Here is a 20,482-nt window from a genome sequence, read left to right as displayed (position 1 = left end):
GCGGGTGAGGAATCCATAGAAAGATCATTACGTTAAGTAATTTCTCCTTCTGCAACTGCAAAATGTAGCACTCCAGAAGCAGGTCGCATCATTCTTCCTTCTCCTTTGTCCTTAAAAAGAAAAGGAAGCATTGTTCTCGACGGGACAAGAGTGAAGATGAGACTTCAGACTCATGAAAGATAAGATGCCTTACGGCGGCTTTGTCTATCGAGGAGTAGGAGAGCTTCAGGCTTAAGATGTTCATAATTTTCTGGAAGCATGGACATCGACGGTCGACACCGACGGGTACAGATGGTCCCAAACCCCCTACGCACGCCTGCAGCGCACCAAAGAAGTGGTGTAGGTATGCCTTAGGGCTCAGACCTCTTGCTGAAAAAGAAAATGGCAATCAGGGCCTGGACACAGAGAACTAGAACATTATAACAGAAGCCCCTGTGCCTATCACAAAGAAGCTGGGTCATGCTTAATTCCTTCAAAAGCTGGAAATTCCAAAATAGGTAAAGGTTTATGAGGAGAAAAGGAGACATGATACCGATCGGCTTTGAACCCTCGAGCCAGACCCATGACTAGGGTGATGCCGTGTGGGGACAATCTAATTGTTTGAGAGCCGAACCTTATCGACATTGTTGCAAACCTCAGATCTCAATATAGCGCAGGCCTTACAAAAAGACCACCAGAACACTACCTTCCAGCAGAGTTATCAAAAGGTGTTTGTTGCAGTGGCTCCATCTAAACCAGTGCAACACTACGAGCTGACAGTTTAGGCAGAGGCCCTGAAAGGGAAAGAGGCCTATGTGATGAATCCAATGGAGTCATCACTGATCACCCAGCAGTGACCTCCTCCCATGTGGCCAGGGGACGGCAGCCGCTACCTGATCCGACCCAGAGGGCGACTATATGAGGCAGGATCACATGCACGAGAGGAGTCAACCTCCAGGGTGATGCCATGGCTTCATTGGATGAGACATGGTATCCTCCATTTGCCCTTGACGATAATCCTCATATACCCAATACCCTCCTGGCCTATTGTCAAATCTTTAACCCTCCCCCTTGGAGAAACAGAAAGGGCTCTTCCCCAGAGCAAATGGACCAAACTTCCACCTTTGGTCTACCATATAGAAATAACAAGAATGCCTTTACCAGTTCCATGTATTCACTATCCAGAACTGCTTAGCCATCCAGACCTATTGAAAGAGATTATACAAAAATAATTTCTCAACAACCAGTAACAATGGACTCCTTTTCCCAGAATCACCCGAATACTTGGTTGAGGAAGAGGAGTAGAACAGTACAGAGCGGAAGGACCTTCAATCCAACGAGCGCTCTAGTGGTTGGCTGAAAACATCTATCTCTGGGAAATGTTAATACCGTCTGCCAGGTGCAAGAGGCTGCTGCTGCTGTTGGCAAGAGAACAATTTGAATCTCAGCGAGGCTCGAGGTCCTGATCAGCTGTGGCGAGCCGCGCAGCACACGGGAGAGGAAGGAGATGCTGCAAGAAGGGGACATGCCATTGAGACACCCGGGAGCCAGGAAGAGACTCCTATGTGTTTATCGACCACGCAAAGCAGACCCTTACCCGCGAGAGCCTGAAAGGAAGACTCATGCAGATGGAAGCCAGGGGAGACGAACAAGCACAGAGTAAGCCGTCATGAAGGGAAAGCAAGTGAAGTACCTTCACTTGTTAACCGTAAATGATCCCGAAAGAGCCAGGATTGAGTCAACCCAAGGATAGTGGGGACTCCGGAGCGTATCAGCGATAGCGCCAAACGCAAATATTAAAACAAGCCAAAGAACCAGAAGAAGAGAAAAGGCAGATTGTAAAAAGGGAAAATGACCCATACCAGTATGTGAATGCATGGAATGCAAATATATGGAAATACCAAAATATATAATACATCAAGAGGATATATTATCCAAACAAGTGCATGTACCATTGTGGCAGTGGAAGTATATAAGAGATCCTGGCAGGGGAGTATACCAGGCAACTGCTGTTGTGTGAAATACAAGAATTCCTGGCAGGAGAGTATACCAGACAATTGCTACTGTGTGAAGTACAAGAAGCCCCGGCAGTAGAGTATACCGGGCAAAGTGCAAGCAAATGGAAACCAGAAGTCCTAAGAAGGAATAGTACGACTATGTTAACCAAGTGAGCAGGAGCGAAATCCTGGTACAGAAAGACAACAGAATTCTGAAGAAACATAAAGCTTTGTGTTTGACAGTGCCACTGTGGTCCCAACAAGACACAAGGAACTGTTGTATAAAGAACTGTTTATTGTAAAGAGAAATCAATGGGAAAGGAGTCACCTTCTGGAACAAGAATTATTTAGCTTTGCAGAACCTTTGAGTTGGAGTTACCTATTCTTTCTTCATGGACATTTTTCCAAAAGGCATAAAAAATTAGACATTTCGCTTTTCACCTTTTGTTTAGTTAATAGTGTGAGGGTCAGAAGAGACCTTTTGGGCACAAGGACAGTTTGATTTTGACATACTGACACAGACCGATCCTTAGCTTTTGGTTTAGGTAGGGAAATTCCTCTTGTGCACGGTCAGAGAGGCCTTTTCCCAACCCTTTTTCATTTAAATAAAAGTCTTTAACCAAAAACATGGCTAACTTGTGTCTGAGTTTCATTTCTGTCTCTTCACACCTACCATTTAACCAGGCTGTCACTGATGCAATACCACTGTGGAAAGCCCCTTGTTTGGCACCGACAGCAGAGAGCTAGCATAGAAATAAAAGCCAGCCTCAACTGACGCGATTTACATATCCAGGGACGCTACACATAAAAATCTTTGTGAACAACTGGCCACTGCAGACTCCAAGGGATCAGTGTTCCCTTCTCTGCTCCCGCAAGTAAGACATTAGCAGCCTTTGGCGAGAAAGTCTTCAGTGCAGGTGTCATGGCCCTTAAAGCTATTAACACTCTGTGTTGTGGCGAATCAAGGGTAACCGTCCCTTCTCTCTGAGGGGGCGCATCCCCTGTTGAGGCTAGAGAGGTGAGCCTGCTCTGAAAAACCTTCCCTAGGGGTCTGGGCAAGTGGGACCTCACTGGGAGAGACTCCCCGTTAGGCGACAGGGTCTCCCGTTCCTGGGTGGAACTCCTTAGACCATCCATCATAGCAGCATATATGGGACTACCTGTTGTGAACAGCACAATAATACCTGGATGGTTGGCTGACAACAAAACTGAAATGCACTATTATGCACAAGGAAAAGAACCTGTCTCTTTAAGGAGAGGCTCAAATTTAACTGAGATGAGTGGACTGGAAAAGGAGAGCGAGAATCGTAAGCAGGGGAATCCTCCTCACCTGCGCCTGGGAAAGGCTCAGGTGAGCAGAGCCACGGAGCCCGCAACTTTCAGAGAGGTCCGGAACACCAGAGAGAAGTGCTGGAGGCCCGGCATTTACAAGGACAGAGAAGGGAATCCTAACCCCAGTAGTGGAGTGACGACGACGACTTTGTGGTGGGCCATGTGCCTGTCGAAGTGCAACAAAACCATCCAGGTGGGGAGTGGTGAACAAGAATCCCTGGTGCCAGTGCCCATAACCGATCGCAAGGAGAAAGAAGACCGAGGGCGGGACGCCGACAATATCGAGAAGCACAAAATCCAGAGCATATGAAGAGAACCCAATCACTAAGCCCAACAGGGTTCCCCTTCAGATACTGAGGTAAGGGGGAGAACCGGGAGGCTATCTGTGCATCGTTATAAAGCAGGGAAATTTTGTCCCAGTGAAATTGCTGTGATACTAAACATAAAGCCATTTAAGTGGAATGTGATAATGCAATAAAGAAAATAACGAATAAGCCTGAAAGAGGAGTCATTGAGGACTGGTTACAAATACGCTGGAAAGAGGGTAAAGTACCCCATGGTTTGACAAGTAAAGAGTGGAGCAAACAAGAGAGAGACTCCTATAATTATGAATGGGAAGTGAAATTAAGTGAGCCAGATGAGAGGAGAAATAATCAAAGTGGAAAGCTCCAGGAGAGGGGGAAGATCAAAGTACAAAAAAAGGTACCCAAAGTAAAAACTCATGGGTTACAACAGTCAAAACGTCATACAAGCTTGGAACAGGCTATAAGAAAGGCTATCAATCCCCAGGAGGTCGGCACAGTGGACCCCCCCCCTCTCCCACCCTGCTTTGGTCTGGGGCAAGACTGTTCTTTCTGCTGTCTTGCTGTGGAGATACCGCATGCTGCGTTGCCTGTTGTGAGCTCTCCTGCTGTCACAAGACAGTGCTCTGGATATGTTTATGGGATGCTTTCCAATAACTTATCACATGTAGACCTGCTGTTTCTCATTGCACAGAATTTGGCCCAAAGTACTCATTACATGTATCATAGTGGGATCCTTTGCCTTCTACATGCTCCACTGGCTTCACATTAAGGCTCTTCACACGTGCATTGACTGCCTAGGTTCTAAGGTGTCCGGAATCCACTCTGCTGGACGGTGGGTCCCCCTGCCTGGGCCTGTGCTCTCCTGATCTGTGGCCTATGACAAAGGGCACAGTGGATGAAATAGGGCATCATGGATGCCTATGCATGTGCCCTTCCAAAAACCCCGGGCACAGAGGCGAAGGAGATCGAGACAGGACTCGCTGGGGGAATCTGAAATCCAGAAAATGATGCTGTGTATTCAGGAGGGATTCTCTGCGGTCTATGTCATGCTTGATGACATCACGGATAATATTAATTCCATCAAGACCCAGCTGGAAAAGACAGATGAGAGATTTGCAGAGGCCGGGGTGCGGGTGAGTGCATTTGAAGATGAGATGGGAGCTCTTAAGTCGGACCTTTCTGCACTCGCCACACAGGTTTGTGTAGCCCTTAAGAAGTGTGACGAATTGGAAGCCTGATCATGCCGCAACAATATCCGTATTGTGGGTATCCCAGAAGACAATGTCGATGGAGACATGGAGTAATTCATAGAGAGTACCCTGCTCTTGATCCTCGATAGCCCCAAGTTATCCGTTAATTGTGCAGTGGGACGTGCGCACAGGTCGCTGGCCCCGAAACCCAAGCCGGAGCTCCTCAGAGGACGATTATTGCCCGTCTGTTAAATCATAGAGACCAAGATGCTATCTTGTGGGCTGCGAGGGAGAAGGGGGACTTGCTCCTTGACTCCATATTTATCCTGATTCTGCTGTGGCTGTGCAGCAGGAACTGAAAACCTTCATGGGAGTTAAAAAACTGCTGTACGAGAAGGGTGTGAAATATGCAATGCTGTTCTCCGTGACACTGCAAATCGAACTGAACCACAATATGTACTTCTTCACCTTGCCAGAAGAGGCAATGTCCTTTGTGGAGGCCTTTTTTGTGACTCCTGATACGAGTGGTCGCTCCCCCGGAATGTGACCCGATGACCTGATTGCCGGGTAGTTATTAATTTGGTGCTTTCATGTTCTCTCTCACTGTTTTATGGTACAGGCTTGCCACTTAATGTTATGGAGCTGTAATATTTTGTGTCGCTAAACCTCTTATTGATGGGGAGCGTTGGTTACTCATCTTTGCATATATTTGTTCTTCATATGACCATTGCAATAGTTCTGCCTTGGCCAGCATGATACGGCCACCCCACCACGCAGAGTTGCAAGCTCTGGTTGGGTGTTTGGAAATGGGTTTGCACTGCCTCAGTTTATAGGGTGGTCGGGGTGAGTAGGTGGGGATTTTACAAAATAAAATTGTGCATGGCTACCTATATGCCAGGGGATGCGCAAACGTTATCCACAATAGGAAATAAGCAGGGTGTACCTGGGCGTGGTTTTCATGAGGTTGAAGATCCTAGCATGTTTTTGGGCTGATGGCTGAGGTTACATGCTTGAGCTGGAATGTTAGGGGGCTAGGGATCCGGGTCAAGATGTGCAAATTGCTTCTGCACTTTGAGTACCATGGGGAAAAAATACTGTTTCGCAGGAAACTCTTGCGCTGGCTGGGCAAAATGTGTGCTTTGCAAGAAGCTGGTGTAAGAATAGTTCGATAACATCTTACTTCTCTCAATCGCGTGGAGTACTGACTATAATACATAAGTCATTCCCATTTCACCACATGTATGGGAGGCTTGCGCACATAGAAGTGTTATTGATGAATACCACCTAATGGCCAAAGATGGATGACCAATGCTTTTATGGGGAGATTATTGATATAGTGGGGTCATACCCCATGATACCGTTACTGTGGAGTGGGGACTTTAACAACATCTTTCACACAGGTCTGGATCGATACACTACTTCCAACAGGGTCTTTTCCAAGGCTGCTCGTAATGTTCTGGACGAGATGGCTAATTTGAAGCTTATGGATGTGTGGAGGGTGCTGCACCCTACGACAAGGGAATATTCGTTCTACTCCTCGGTACACAATTACTTCTCGATGATGCATCTGTGGCTGGTGTCCTCTTTCCTGAGACATATAACCTCGGTCCAAATTCTTCCCAGGACCTACTCGACCACTCTCCAGTTGTAGTCTCCTTGTGTCTCTCTGACCTCGCTGGTAATTCTTGAAATTGGAGATTCAAGCAGCTAGCGTTACAGGAATTGGTGAGAGTCCAATATCCCAGAGAGCTTTTTTTTCTTTTACACTACCCTGACTCGGTGGCTCAGTTGGGCATGCTTTTGCAAGCTTTTAAAGTGTAAATACATGTGGTATTGCCATTGTTAGGCAGAAACCTGTGCAGTTCCCTCTGGGACCACTGCAAAAGATTTAAGACTACAGGTGTTTGGCAGTAAACCCACTTGGTAGCAGTCTGTACCACACAGATTCACTTGGTAGCTGTGGCTGAGCAGTCAGACTTCCCTCAAGAAGAGTTAGGCAGTATACAGAGTATTCACAATAGGTCAGAAGAGCACAGTAGAACAAGTAAACACTGACCAGGGCTTGGTGTAAAAGAGATATAATTATTTATTTTAAAACCACATCTAGAAAAACACACAGGCACTAATAGTAAGCAATTCAAAAACACGGTCACTAAAAGATATACACTCCCTTAGAAGAATTTTAGACAAGTCTTAAGTAAAGCCCCACTTATTTTCAGACAGCGGTGAGCGCTTAACGCAGATGGCACTCTAATAATTCGTTTTAAAAGGGAGAGAAAAGCAGAGTATAATATGAAACAGATCCCAACCCTTTTCATAAGAACTAAACAAGAGAGGGAGGCAAGTAAAACCGTGAAGTTAGAGTTCAGAAGGCCAGATCCACTTTAAGAGGATCAGAACGAAATGTGTCCAAGGTCACACGGTTGAAGTGCACAAGAGTCTTGCAAAGGTTCAAAAAAGATTTGGACCAAAAGAAAGGGACCCGTTAGAAGGTCAAGGCGGCCAACCCAGTCCAGAAGGTTAAGGGGTTATTATTACCTTGTAGCAATCTTTAGAAAGTGAGGCCTGGCGGACACGGTACCTTAAAGTGGTGAGAATACTCCAGCGGGGGCAGTTGTTCCTGGCAGCGGATGCAAGTCGGTGCTTCGTCCGGGGGAAGAGAGGATCTCATCGGGGAGGAAGACAGGAGTCCTGCCAGGGAAGAAACCAGCCGTGGAGTCCTCGGGTAAAAGGAGCGGTCCTTTTATTCGCGGTCCAGTGTTAAGTGGCTATCCGGTTGCCGGGTGCTTGGCACGGGCAATTCGACCACAAGACGGCCTGGGATGCGAAAAGAAGAAGGTAAACTGGTTGTGCCCACCAGTCAGGGGAAGAAGCCTCTCCAGTCGGGAGATCTCTGTCGTCGGGAAGTGGTGAGTCGGTTCCGCAGGGCTCCACCGGTGGTGTCGTCGTGGTAGGTCGGCTCAGCTTCTCCCTCGTCGGATTCTCAGGTCCTGTGGCGACTTCTGAAGTTCCAGTCCCCAAAGCCCTGCTTTTATGCAGCACACCCCCATTCACTCAGCCTAGCTGTCAATCAAACATGCTAAGTGGTGAGCCGGCCGGCTCACCACTTGGGCCAATCACACAAGAGTGCGACTTGAGTTACCAAGGTAACTCAGTCCAGGGTGCCTAAACCCCCTCCCACACCCCCTGTGGTACCCAGACAGAGTGGCACCACTTTTGAAGGCTTCTGTGTAGAAGCCCGCCAAAAAGTGGAACAAAGGGCTCGACTTGGGTTGGAGTCACAGAAGAGAACACAAACGCCATTTTAGAATCGAGTCCTGGCAAAAAATACCAACCAGCGAATTAATATTCATTAAATAAACCGGCGGTTTATATGATGGTTTGTACCGGTTTCTGTTAATAATTTGGGACTAGTAAAGCCAATGGTGACTTTACATGCCCTGGGAGACAGTAGTCAGTCCCAGGGTATGGAGTCTATGGTGGGGTGTCACTATGACACCCCTGTGTCACTGCACGGAGGGTGCTGTGTAACACACATAGTAAAAATACATGAGACCCTATGGAGTAAAGGACCCCATAGCCCATAAAACACATTAACAGTCAAAGGAACACCATAAACCAAGAGTGGGAGAAAAAGAGTCTCACTCTTGGCAGGAGAAAAAACAAACTCCAGAAATCCAGCAAAGCTGCTGGGGGACTCACTAGGTTAGGAAATTCAGCCTAAAGAGAGAATTCTCCCTAACAGCCATATCCACTGAATTTGGGGTTTTCGGGGTGATTTGCAGTGACATTAGGAAATGCAAGGACACTATCCATATGCTTGAAATGGGCCAGAGGACAAATCTTTTTACAGCTACTTTGCTCAAGTTAAAGAGGCTATAGATGCCGGGCTCCCGGAAATATAGGAGTTGGACACCTCAACAGGCGCTGAGACATAACAATATAGTGACCCATGGTTCCATTTGAGTTTATTACGGAAGGTTGCTCCCATTTGGACTGGACCTGATGGGGGTCGGGGAATGGAGATTGTGAGTTGTAAATTCAGAGTAGTCTTCTCACATTTGTTTTCTTAAGGGGGTCTTCCAAAGGGGTTGAATAAGATTGGTTCGGTTTGGGGCCGCTGGAGGGGTGGTTAGGGGGTACAGAAATGTGTTTGATAAGAAAGGAGATGGTGGACCGGGAGATCTGATGGTTCGGTGCTACTTTGGGGCCTTTTCCTGGGAGTGGCCAGATGCCTGAGGGGGGAGGGGCTGGGAAGAGGCAAAAGGAGGGGAGAGGGAGGGAACCGCTGGTACAGGCACATATCTCTAGCATAGAACCCCATGGCGAAGTCTATGGAGTAGTCCGCACCCCTTTCGGGCGGCAAGAACTGGGAATCCCTACGGGTATGGCTAAAGTGCAAGGGGCCTCCCTAGGGAATACTCTGTAAGTGGACACTCTGGATGTTAAAGGGCTCAATTCACCCACCAAAGGGACAAGCGTAGCGAGAGAGTTCCGGAGATTGGCACTGGACGTATTGTTCCTGCAAGAGACCAGATTCTCTAAGGGAGATGAGAGGAAGATCCCGTGTGTACAGATAGGCAGCCAATGCTGAGGCTCAGGCCCACTGAGGAAGGCGTGGGTGGGGTCTTGGTAACAGATCGCTGACAATGGAACATATTAAGACCTGGTGGGATGTGGAGGGATGGGCCCTGCTGGTCTCGGGCAAGTTAATGGAGTGCGGTTCTCGTTTGCAATGGTGTATGCCCCAAACCAGGGTCACCTCAGGTTTTTGAGGAATGCTCTAGCAAAGATACTGATGGAGAGCACAGGCCATCTCATCACCGGGCGGGGCTTTAGTATATGGGCAGATAACGAACTAGATATGCAGACACCACAGGAAATGGTACAAGAACCGCCCAGGCCGGGACACCGTGAATTCCAGGAAGCATTAGTGGGATATGGGATGAGAGATATATGGGGATACTTCCATCCCCATGAGAGGGGTTACACTTTCTACTCACCCCCACATGGTACATACTCCAGGATAGATTACATGTACATATCAAGGGAATTGTGGGAAGAGCTGATGGGCTCAGAGATTACACTGATTTCGTGGTCTGACCATGACATGGTCATAGTCGAATTCCAATTGGAGGGATTGAAACCAAAGGGGATGAAGTGGAGGTGCAGTGAATCACTTTGGAAGGACCCTGTATTCCACACTGAATTGCGGGAGGAAATCTGAATATTTTAAAACCAATCACACGGGGGAGGTTGCACGGGACATCGTATGTGAGGCAGGAAAGGCTACATGGAGAGGGATTCTTATTAGAGAAGGGGCAAGGAAGAAAAGGGAAAGTGCATTGATAGAAGGTATGCTGCAGGAGGAAATCCAAAGGTTGGATTAAATAGCCCACGAGCGGTCCGAAAGCAGGGAGGAACACTTAGCGCTTGCAAGGGGTAAATGGGAGGAACTCAGCCTACTGGAAGAAGGGAAGATACTCCGTGACCTCCAGTATCTGAGGCAAAGGTTCTATGAGAAGGGGGATAAAGCGGATGCACTACTGGCGGCTAGGTTGAGGGGGCAATGGGCCAAGAGGTGGGTTAAGGAAATTGATGGAGCAGACGAGGAGACTTCCTCACCGGGGAATGGGGTTGCAGAAGCATTTGCAACCTTTTATGAGACCTCAGAGGTGGGATAGGAAATAGAGGACCCGGCCGGGACCTTTGCAGGGATTCAGTTACCCAAACTCTCTCACGTGGAAGAGGCACTAAATACCCCCATTACAGAAGAAGATGTTAAGTGGGGCAGAGGGGAGACTATCCATGGGTAAAGCTCTGTGATATGATGGTTATTCGGCAGCATTCTATAAGTCTTTCCTTTCTGTCCTTTCACCGTTTATGACAGAATTGTTCAATGACATATTAACTACGGGGAAGGCCCTGGAATCCTTTGGGAGGGCCCTCATTACCATAATACACAAAGAGATGAGGACCCCCGGGGTTGTGCATCCTACCGCCCGATTTCCCTGATGAACTTACATGCAAACATTTTCACTCGCATCCTGGCGACTAGACTGGAGGGTTATGTGCCGGTTGTAGTCCACCCGGATCAGGTGGAATTCGTCAAGGGGAGACGGGGTGCGGACAAGATGCAGAAGACCCTTCATATGATCCACGCATCCCGGGGCATGGAAGGGGAACCGACCCTTATATCACTTGATGCCGAGAAGGCTTTCGACAGGGTGGAGTGGAGCTGCCCTCGAAAAATGTGGTATTGGCGGGAGCTTGCTCCGGGGTATAATGGCCCTTTATGCGTCCCCCAGAGTGAGTGTTATCGTGAACGGAGGATACTCCAGATGGTTCAAACTGGGCAGAGGAATGAGGCAGGGCTGCCTGCTATCCCCGATACTGTTTGCAATTTCGTTAGAACCCTTAGCCTCAAAGATTAGGGACGACCCAGGAGTGGTGGGATACCAGGTCAGGGGGATGGAATACAAAATTACATTATACGTGGATGACGTGCTCCTGTATGTGAAGGATCCACAGAAATACATATCCGCGGTGCTTTCACTGATTGAACAATACAGCTGGTGGGCGGCACTTAAAATTAATAGGTCTAAATCTGTGCTTTTCCCCTTAGATCAAAGGAGAGACGGGGCAGTAGACAGGCTTACACCACTAGGGTTGCAGATAAGTCTGAGCAAGATGAGATACCTGGGTATAAATGTTACGAGAACTTGCAGGTTATTATTTGAGGCGAATTTCCCCCCACTGATGCAGAAAATAAGGGAGGACTTCACGAAATGGGGAAAGCTAACGATCTCTTGGTTTGGGGGGGGTCTCAATGCGATCAAAATGGTGGTTCTCCCTAGGATTCTCTACGTGTTCCAGATGCTTTCCATTCACATGCCTGATGGGTTCTTCAGGGAGATTTGGTATGCTCTTTCGAGGTTTCTCTGGCAGGGGAAAAAGGCAAGGATCCCTAGAGAGAAGTTGGTTTTACCCAAAGGAAAAGGGTGTGTGGGTCTCCCAGACATAAAGCTATATTACCAGGCTGTGCAGCTACTAGTCCTCATACCTCATCTTCACTCCCAGCGGGACCTTCAGTGGATTGGGCTGGATAACTTACTGTTGCACCCGGCTACTGTGGGCAAATGGTTATGGGTCCCCAAAAATAGAAACCCTTTGAGGATTCGGGACCACCCCATTGTGGGATATATGGAAACGAGGGGGGACACTTATGGGTCCCGGGGGTACGGGACATAATACCGAACCCGGAGAGATTCCAGCAATGGTATGAGGCCAGACTTGAAAGGATTGGCCCACTCTGGAGAGGGGACAATTTTATCACCATAACTGAACTGGAGGAATCACTGGGAATTGGCAAGCTCTCAGTGTTCACATTCCTGCAGTTGAAAGGGGCCCTCACTGGAGCACAATTTAAGGAAAAGACACAGAGGGAAACGCACGTCCTTTGAATCGCTCCTAGATAAAAGGACAGACATGCGTGGGTTGATCTCATCAATGTATGGGGCCCTGGTTGGACAGAGTAAGGGGTCCACTGATAAGTTAAGAGGGCAATAGGGACGCGACTTTGGGTACACCATTGAAACTGACCTATGGGATGGATTGTGCAGGGGTGTAGCACAGACATCCGTCTCTTGCCAATACAAACTTCACTCCATTAAACTACCCCATAGGTGGCAGGCTCTCCAGGATGTTCCCCAATACAAGCCCCAGGTGCTGGAGGAGTTGTGGAACGGATGCCGATTATAGTCACATGCGGTGTGATCTCCCCTTATGGTTCTATTAGGGTTGGAGGAGGGAGAGGGGGAGTACAGGAGGCTCCCCAAAATGGCTGGGTCACTCCTTTTAGCAGTAAGGGCCTGCATAGCTACTAGGTGGAAGAATGAGACCCCCCTCCCTTGCAAGAGTGAGTGGCTCAGTGTGGCTAGGAACCTGTATGTGATGGAAAGAATAACAGCGGGGCTGCACTGTTTGGGGAGTTCTATTGAGATGGAATGGGCCGAATTCATTGAGAAATACATGGACCAGGCCTTCTGTCCCCCGGAGCATGATTAGGAGATGCCCGGGGGCATAAGGGGGTAATGGAGATCCACAGTTACTTAAAATAATGCATACATTATATGGTATGGGTGGAGGATGCCCATTGCAGAGGAATTTGCAATGGGTGTACTCATACAATCAAGAAGTGATTCATACGGAGGGGGTGCAAAGCGTACCTTAAAGACTAGATATTTCTTTAGGTAAATTGCCGCTACGTTCGCAGGGGTGTTATTTACATAGGCATGGGATGTACCAGGGGAAGGGGGGAGGATAAAAGAGGGGGTGGGAAGTTTTTTTCTGGTTACGTTTGGGTTTTGGGCCCCTCGTGGGTTCTGTGAATTCCAACACCTCTGGATTGTTTATTTGTTGTAATGAGGCTGAAAACTTTAATAAAATATACATTTGGAGAAAAAAAGAGGCTATAGATGAATTCCATCATAACGCGCAGAGGGAATTGAAATTCTTTGACTTCCCGGAATTGGCGAGGCGGTATGGAGAGGGAGATCGTCCAGGGAAACTGTATGCGATGGCTATACGACAGGAAGGCAGGAATACTTGTATCCCAATAATTAGGGATTCTGCTGGTCATCAGGTGTTTAGGGGCAGGGACGTCAACATTGTGTTCTATGGCTTTTATAGCAGGTTATGCATGCAGGGAGCCAGCAGCTCTGTAGAGGAGATGGATTCGTTTTTGGAGGGCCTGCCCCTGACTCAGCTGTCATCGGAGGCCAGGGCCCAATTGGATTCACCAATAACTGTTATCATCCATGCAATAAATGCCCTCCTAACTGGTAAGGTGTCTGGCTCTGATGGCCTAAGGGCTGAATTCTATAAACATTAAACATTGATCCTAGGATCCTACATGCTGAAGGTTTTGCAGGAAGCCCATATACTGGGACACCTCCCGGAATTGATGCGTGAGGTGGTCCTCACCGTCCTTCTAAAACCACACAAAGATGCAGAGGACTGTAGCTCTTACAGGCTGCCACTAATCAACTCTGATGTCAAAGTGTTAGCCAAGGTGTTGGCTAATCTGTTAGTGCCTCTGATGGTGCATGCCATACCTCTCGAACAGTCAGGGTTTGTCCCAGGGCATTCGATGTCTCTCAATATACAGCGTTTTTTTCAGTATAATCTTTCAAATAAATCCTGCATCCCAGGCGGTAGAGGCATCACTGGACATCCAAAAAGCTTTTGATTTTGTGTCATGGCAATATATGTACACTGTCTTGATGAAATGCGGGTTTGAATCAGGATTTGTGTCTTGTGTTAGGCTGCTGTACACAACGCTGGTGGCTAGGGTTATAACTAATGGGTTATTGTCAGAAAACATATCTATCGGCAGTGGTACTTGACAGCAGTGCTCATTGTCACCATTACTTTTTGCTATAGCTATAGAGCCTCTGGTGGATCTCATTACGCTCTGTCATTCGGGGGTTTCAATAGCAGGCACCACAGACATCTCCTTCTACGCAGATGATGCCATCTTATTTGACCTGATAACCTCCTAGTCCACACAGGTATAACATACGGTTAAAGGGGTAGTACACTCCAAAATGTTCTTTTAAAAGATGGGTCACAATAAAAAAAAAAGTAAACATTCCTATGTAACATTTTCAGCAAATGAGCCTTAAATTCATACATTTAAAGCACTAGGAGGCATCCGATTTGTAAAATGAATGAGTCTCCTGTGCTTGAGTGGGGCCAAGCGCAGATTACTAGCGTCAAGGACAGCCTGGGGACGGAACGGTGGTCTGACCAACAAATTTTGGAAGTCTTTGCGGACTTCTACTCAGAGCAGTACTCCCAATCCCCTGAGCATAGTGAGTTCCAAATGTGTGACCCCGTCGAGCAGATCCCCATGACTATCGTCTCCCCCTCAACCAGAGACCAATTGGATTCTCCCATCCTGCTGGATGAAATAGTTGAGGCTATATATAAATTCCCCAAAGGAAAAGCACCTGGCCCGGATGGGCAGACAGCAGAGTTCTATCAGGAGCATTTGGCCATTCTGGCCCCCAAGCCGCTTGAAGTTTGGAACGAGTCACTTCGGCTGGGCACCCTTCCCCCAACACTGCGTGAGGCCGTCATCACGGTCTTGCTTAAACCCGGTAAACCCACTGATGAGTGCTGATCATATAGGCCCCTCGTTAACTCTGCTCTCGCTGCAATAATCAAGTAGAAGCCCCCTGCTGGGAGCTTTTGCCTATTGCTGCAGCAGATCAGAGAATGCTGGCAGGCTACAGTCTGCCTGAATTGTATGGATAATTGCTGTGACTTTTTTAAAAAGTTTCCATGGCTCCCCGTGCCAGGGGAGCCCTGGAAACATAAAACAAAAGTCCCCGCAATTATGAATATTTCACCGCCCGCCACTGCAGCAGAATATTAGTAATTGCTGGTACTTTCTTTTTAGGTTTCGAGGGCTCCCCCGCCCAGGAAACTTAAAAAGAAAGTAACTGCAATTATTCTGACGCCCCCGCCTCCTGCAATCGGAGGGCGGCATATTGTTCATAATTGCAGTTACTTTCTTTTTAAGTTTCCAGGGCTTCCTGTTTTTTCTTTTTCGGTCGCGCACAGGGGCCTTAGACTTCCGCACTTTCCTGCATGGATCCAAAAATGTTCTCAGACTCCGGGAGGCAATAAATCACACTTAGACTACTGGTTAGAAGGATATAAATGGCTCGTTATAAGCCCTTAATTAATGCACACATAATACACATACACTTAACTAAAACATAACATATAGTCGATTATACATGAACATAGAAAAAGAGCTTCACCGTTCATATGGTTGAAGAAGACACCTTCATCTCGGCCACCTCAACACTGCTTAGTCCCAAAGCCAGGTAGGCAGAGAGATCAATCGTGCTAACGGGGTCTGGAGCGAGGCGTCCTTCCTCTCAGCGAGACTGCATCACTCGGCATTCAAGTCTCTCTGTCTCTTTCCTGAGGAATACGTCTACTCTTTATTGGGGAAATTCCCGCCCCTTCATGGTTACCAGACTACCCTCGACCGAAGGGCAGACAGCAAGCATTGGGAGCAAAGAGTGGAAAAATCTAGCCAGAAGTAGAAAAACCCAACTTCTCTCCCTCGCCTGTGTTCCCAGCACCCCTTATCACTGCACCTGCAAAGCTCCGACGCCCTTCTTGGCTCGTCCTGCAGCGGACAATACAACAACTATACTCCGCAGTTAGCTCATCTGACATCATTATGTGACCTTGCAACCGTTGCAGAATTCATTTTTGCTTACTTAGCCCCCAAAAACGTAGGCTTTCATTGCGGTAATGGAAGTGAATGTCCAAAATGGCCGCGCACCGGTGCCATGTTATTTAGCTCATTTCCACACACGCACTACACTGCCCCAGGCCTGGGCAGCCCTGGAAACTTAAACAGAAAGTATCTGCAATTATCAATATGATGCTGGCAGGCTCTAGCCTGCCAGCATTCTCTGCTCTCCGGCAGTAATAAGCAAAAGCTCCCAGTAGGGGTTTTTGCTTGATTATTGCGGCGAGAGCAGAGGGAGGCTCATTCATTTCACAAAATTGATGCCCCCATAGTACACACTTTAAGGCTCATTTGTCAAACATTTTACATAGGAAATTTAAAAAATATATTTTTAATGAATATTTTTTATTATGGCCCATCTTTTAAAAGAATACAATTTTTGAGTGAACTACCCCTTTCACTCAAATCAGCTGTTCATGTTAACCTGTCTGGAGCTTCTTATAGAAGTCACAGAAGTGTGCCTATATCATGGAGGTAAGAGTGAGGTATTTGCAAAAGGCCTGCTTACTTTATTTAGACCACTGTAATAAGTCACTGAGGCAGACAAATTGGAAGCTGTCAAACCAGTCCAAAAATAAGGAATTTATAACACTTGATTTCCTGAAGGTTTGCCTACTAAAAATAAAATATATTCTCAAAACATTAACATTTAAGTCATGTTTTATTTTTTTTAATGAAATGTGATATCATTGTCAGTGTTCTGCCTGCTTCCAGACTTAACTTGCTTTTTTGGTTTTTCTAGCATCTTATGGTCACAGCCCAAAAAATTACAGTCCAAATTGAGGAGAAATTACTTCTGAAGCTGTTAAGTTTTTTTGGCTACAATAAGTCAGAACCAGGTAGGGTATAATGTCCTAGATTTATATTTCTTTACTGCCAAAATATGTGTTATTGGTTGCTCATTTTTAAACTGTCCCAGGCATTTGATTTAAGTTTTTATTTATTTAAATATTTTAGTTTGAATATCGTTTATCAAATATTATTCCCTTAATCCAATATTAAAATAAAACAACGATCTATAAACAGTATGGAAGGCGAGTGGTAAACCAAGGTGTAAAAGCAAGTCGTAATACATTTACGCCTTGGTTTACTACATCGGGTCATTTTAAAGCACTTGGCAGGCGGAAAAGGGGCGCAATGTGGAATAAAGGTTCCCCCCCAGCTGTTGTTCCCCGTCTTCAAAGTGCAGTTTGTTTTACACCTGCCTGAGATAGTCAAGCAGGTACAAAATAAATGGATTCCTATGGAATCCGCCCCCAAGTAGCACATGTTAAAAGCATTGGGTTTGGTTGTAAATGCTGGGTGAAAAATCGCTGCTATTCATCCCTACACCCCAAGGGGAGCCTCGCCCTTTGAGGCTAGGGAGGTGAACACTCTCCGCAAGACCCTCCCTTGGGGTCGATGCAAGTGGGACCTCACTGGGATAGACTCCCCCTTTGGAAACAAGGACTCCCGTCCCTTGGAGGAACTCCCTAGATCACCCACCACAGTTGCATATATGGGAGTGTCTGCAAAAGGAACAATGTGGCATCTTTACATTTGGCTGAAGACAAGGTTATAAGAAACCAGTATGAAAAAGGAGATGTCTCTTTAAGGAGAGACATGCATTTAACTGGGACGAGTCGGAGAAGGAGAGGAAGAGAGTATTGTATTCAGGAGCAGCCCCTTGACATCATCACATCTGGTGAGGCGGAGCCGAGACAGATCACTGAGCCTGCGGCTTTTAAGGGAACGAAGAACACCAGTGCGGGATGCTGCGGCCCGGTGTATGCTCTCCTGGACACCTGTGAAGATCTGCTCTCTAACCGTGACTCCAGCTCCCCCTCTTTCCTCATTCTCTTTGACCTTTCCTCTGCTTTCGACACGGTCAATCACGCCACCGTGATCAACAGATTGTGTGTGAACCTGGGCATCACGGATCAGGCCCTGGCGTGGCTGACCTGCTTTCTCCTGGACTGTCCCTCCCAGGTCCAACTTGAGTCCTTTCTCTCCACCACCTCTCTCCATATGTGGTATGCCCCTGGGCTCTCTCCTCTCACCCTGGCTCTTCAATGTCTATCTGGCCCCACTGGCCCACCTGATCTCAACCTTCTCTTCCAACTTTCAGTGTTACGCGGATAACACTCGGGTACAAATCTTTGCACTCAACCACATGCTTCTCATTTTCTTTTTTCATATATTATATTTCATTCCAATTAATAAGAAAAGGGTAGAGCTCCTCGCTGAATTTCTACTGCACACACATCACTCCTCTTTCGCATCCAATCAGCACAATAAAATGGCCCTTATAATGTTTAATTGAGCTACAAAATTTTGGCATGAAACGGATAGTGTTAATTTTCCTAATTTGTTTTTTTTTTCTTACTGCTTGATTTGCATTAACAAATCTTTCACAAATTGTACTCTCATAAATATAACCATGCAATAAGAATAAAACATACAAATACGATTTCACAAATCAAATATCAATTGAAAAATTCATAAAACCATTTAAAACAAAATTTAATCTAATTCAAATTTTAAAACTATCAAAATGTTACCTATGTAAAATCTTATTAAAAAGCACATTTAAGTATTTAAACACGGACCTAACGAAGGACACTTTAGATGCATTCAACAACATTGACCACCAAACCTTCAGAGTGACAGTTCTATAAGGACTTAAACAGAGATCAAAATGAATCTGTCTTTTTACTGATAAGCTCGGGCAATCAACCATTAAATGTTACATTTTCCAGCGTATTCCCCTGTTTACAGAAGCTGCATTGTCGAAGTGCTCTGGGGATACCTTGTTGAGCTCCATTCACCTCATATGTGGGAAATAAATGTAATCTAAATCGTAAAGGTTGTAAACAAAGTTTCAGATATGGACATTTTAAAAGATATTTAGGCAACACATTAAAAGGTTTCACCCCACCATTAAAATTATAGTATAACTTTTAGTGCTGTATATCTGTGCATGTCTCAATCCAGTCACTCCTATAGATCTTCTTAATACTTAACGGATTAGTCAATAATTTGCCAACAGTTACACCTATAATTCTAAGATTAAACTATACAATTTGCATCCCGTCCACAAGAGGTTTCTTTTTTTCATGCAACATTAATTTACCTAAATAGGAGTATAGTGATCCTTCTACTGCTGTCAAACATTTACGAAAATGCAAAATGATTCTCCACAATATCATAGCCTTCATGGAAATCTAATTACTTTGATGGGACCCTGCAGGGTGGATGGGACCGCAAGCTTCTTCCAAAGCATGCTTTCCAATCACAGCCAGAAATCAGTTGTAAATAGGACTAAAGCTTCCACTGCATTAGATCAGAGTCAGAATGACATTTAATCTATAAAAACCTATGGCTGGGATTCATGAAAAACTTCCCAAATGTCCTATTTATTATGCCAGGCTGTGACATCAGACTTTTAGTTTTTTCTTTCATTGTATCTCTTATTATAGATACGCTAGATGCCCCAGAAATAGACGTCCCGTGACGTTTTGATTCATTACCTAGTTATATCTTTTATCTATGGCCTTTTGAGAGCAGTTAGTTATCAGGATCTTAGATTTTGTAACATTTATTTAAAGTGTGTTTTCCTTCAAAAATCTCTCTAAGGCAAACAGTTGACGTAATCCAATTGGTGTTTGGTCCATCAGCACATGGTCATCTGCATATGAAAGGTGACCAGTGTCCTTACCAACCATAAACGGGGTGACAAACTGAAACACCTATTCACGCCATTTGAAAAGGACTTGACGCCTCGGAAACGAGGAAGGGAATCTTGCCTAGAATCTATAAGGTTCTGATTACAACTGACAAGAAGGATAGACGGCTTTAAAAAACAATTACTGGGGGGGGCGTGGCCAGGCAGGGCGCCATGTGGACGTGCCTGCTGTAAGCTCCGGGACAGGCCCCAATTTAAAGGCGAAAAGATGCCCTTAATCCCCTAAATTTCTACATGGAAGACGCTGGGGTGTGCAGACGCAGAGAGCAAGTGCCAGTGAGGGAGCTGCGTCCTGGGGGCCGACAGCGTCACCTGAGGCGGAGGCAGTGGAGGAGCTGAGGGTGCCGCGGAGAGAGGGAGCGAGCTGCCCGGCGTATCGGAGAAGAGGCTGAGGCGCTGAGCCCCAAAGCGGTCTGCGGGCCCAGTGTATGCGGTGCTAGGGCGAGAAGGCAAGTCTCCTGGACGGCGTGCGGGCGATACGGAGGAGCCCGTAGGAGGAGTAGCGGAGGTCGGGACGGTGAGTCCGGAGGAGGCTTGTGCGCTAGCCGTTGGGAGAGCAGATGGCCCTGGAGTGAAAAGGGACGCTGGGGCAGGCGGCCCGGGGAGGCATGTCGGTG

At 46.7% G+C, this 20,482-nt stretch overlaps 1 protein-coding gene across 1 annotated transcript in view; it reads left to right on the top strand.

Moving 5' to 3' along the window:
• The window catches only part of VPS13D (vacuolar protein sorting 13 homolog D), a 3,263,180-nt gene that overhangs the window by 2,861,798 nt on the left and 380,900 nt on the right, over positions 1-20,482 (top strand). The window contains exon 62 of the mRNA XM_069610908.1: positions 16,884-16,980. Coding sequence (XP_069467009.1) covers positions 16,884-16,980 — 97 coding nt within the window. The remainder of the gene's footprint in view (positions 1-16,883; positions 16,981-20,482) is intronic.

Source organism: Ambystoma mexicanum, chromosome 8, assembly GCF_040938575.1.
Source record: "Ambystoma mexicanum isolate Mex_15411 chromosome 8, UKY_AmexF1_1, whole genome shotgun sequence".
NCBI lineage: Eukaryota > Metazoa > Chordata > Amphibia > Caudata > Ambystomatidae > Ambystoma > Ambystoma mexicanum.
The sequence above is the reverse complement of the archived record's forward strand: the minus strand, read 5'-3'. Positions and strand labels throughout refer to the sequence as shown.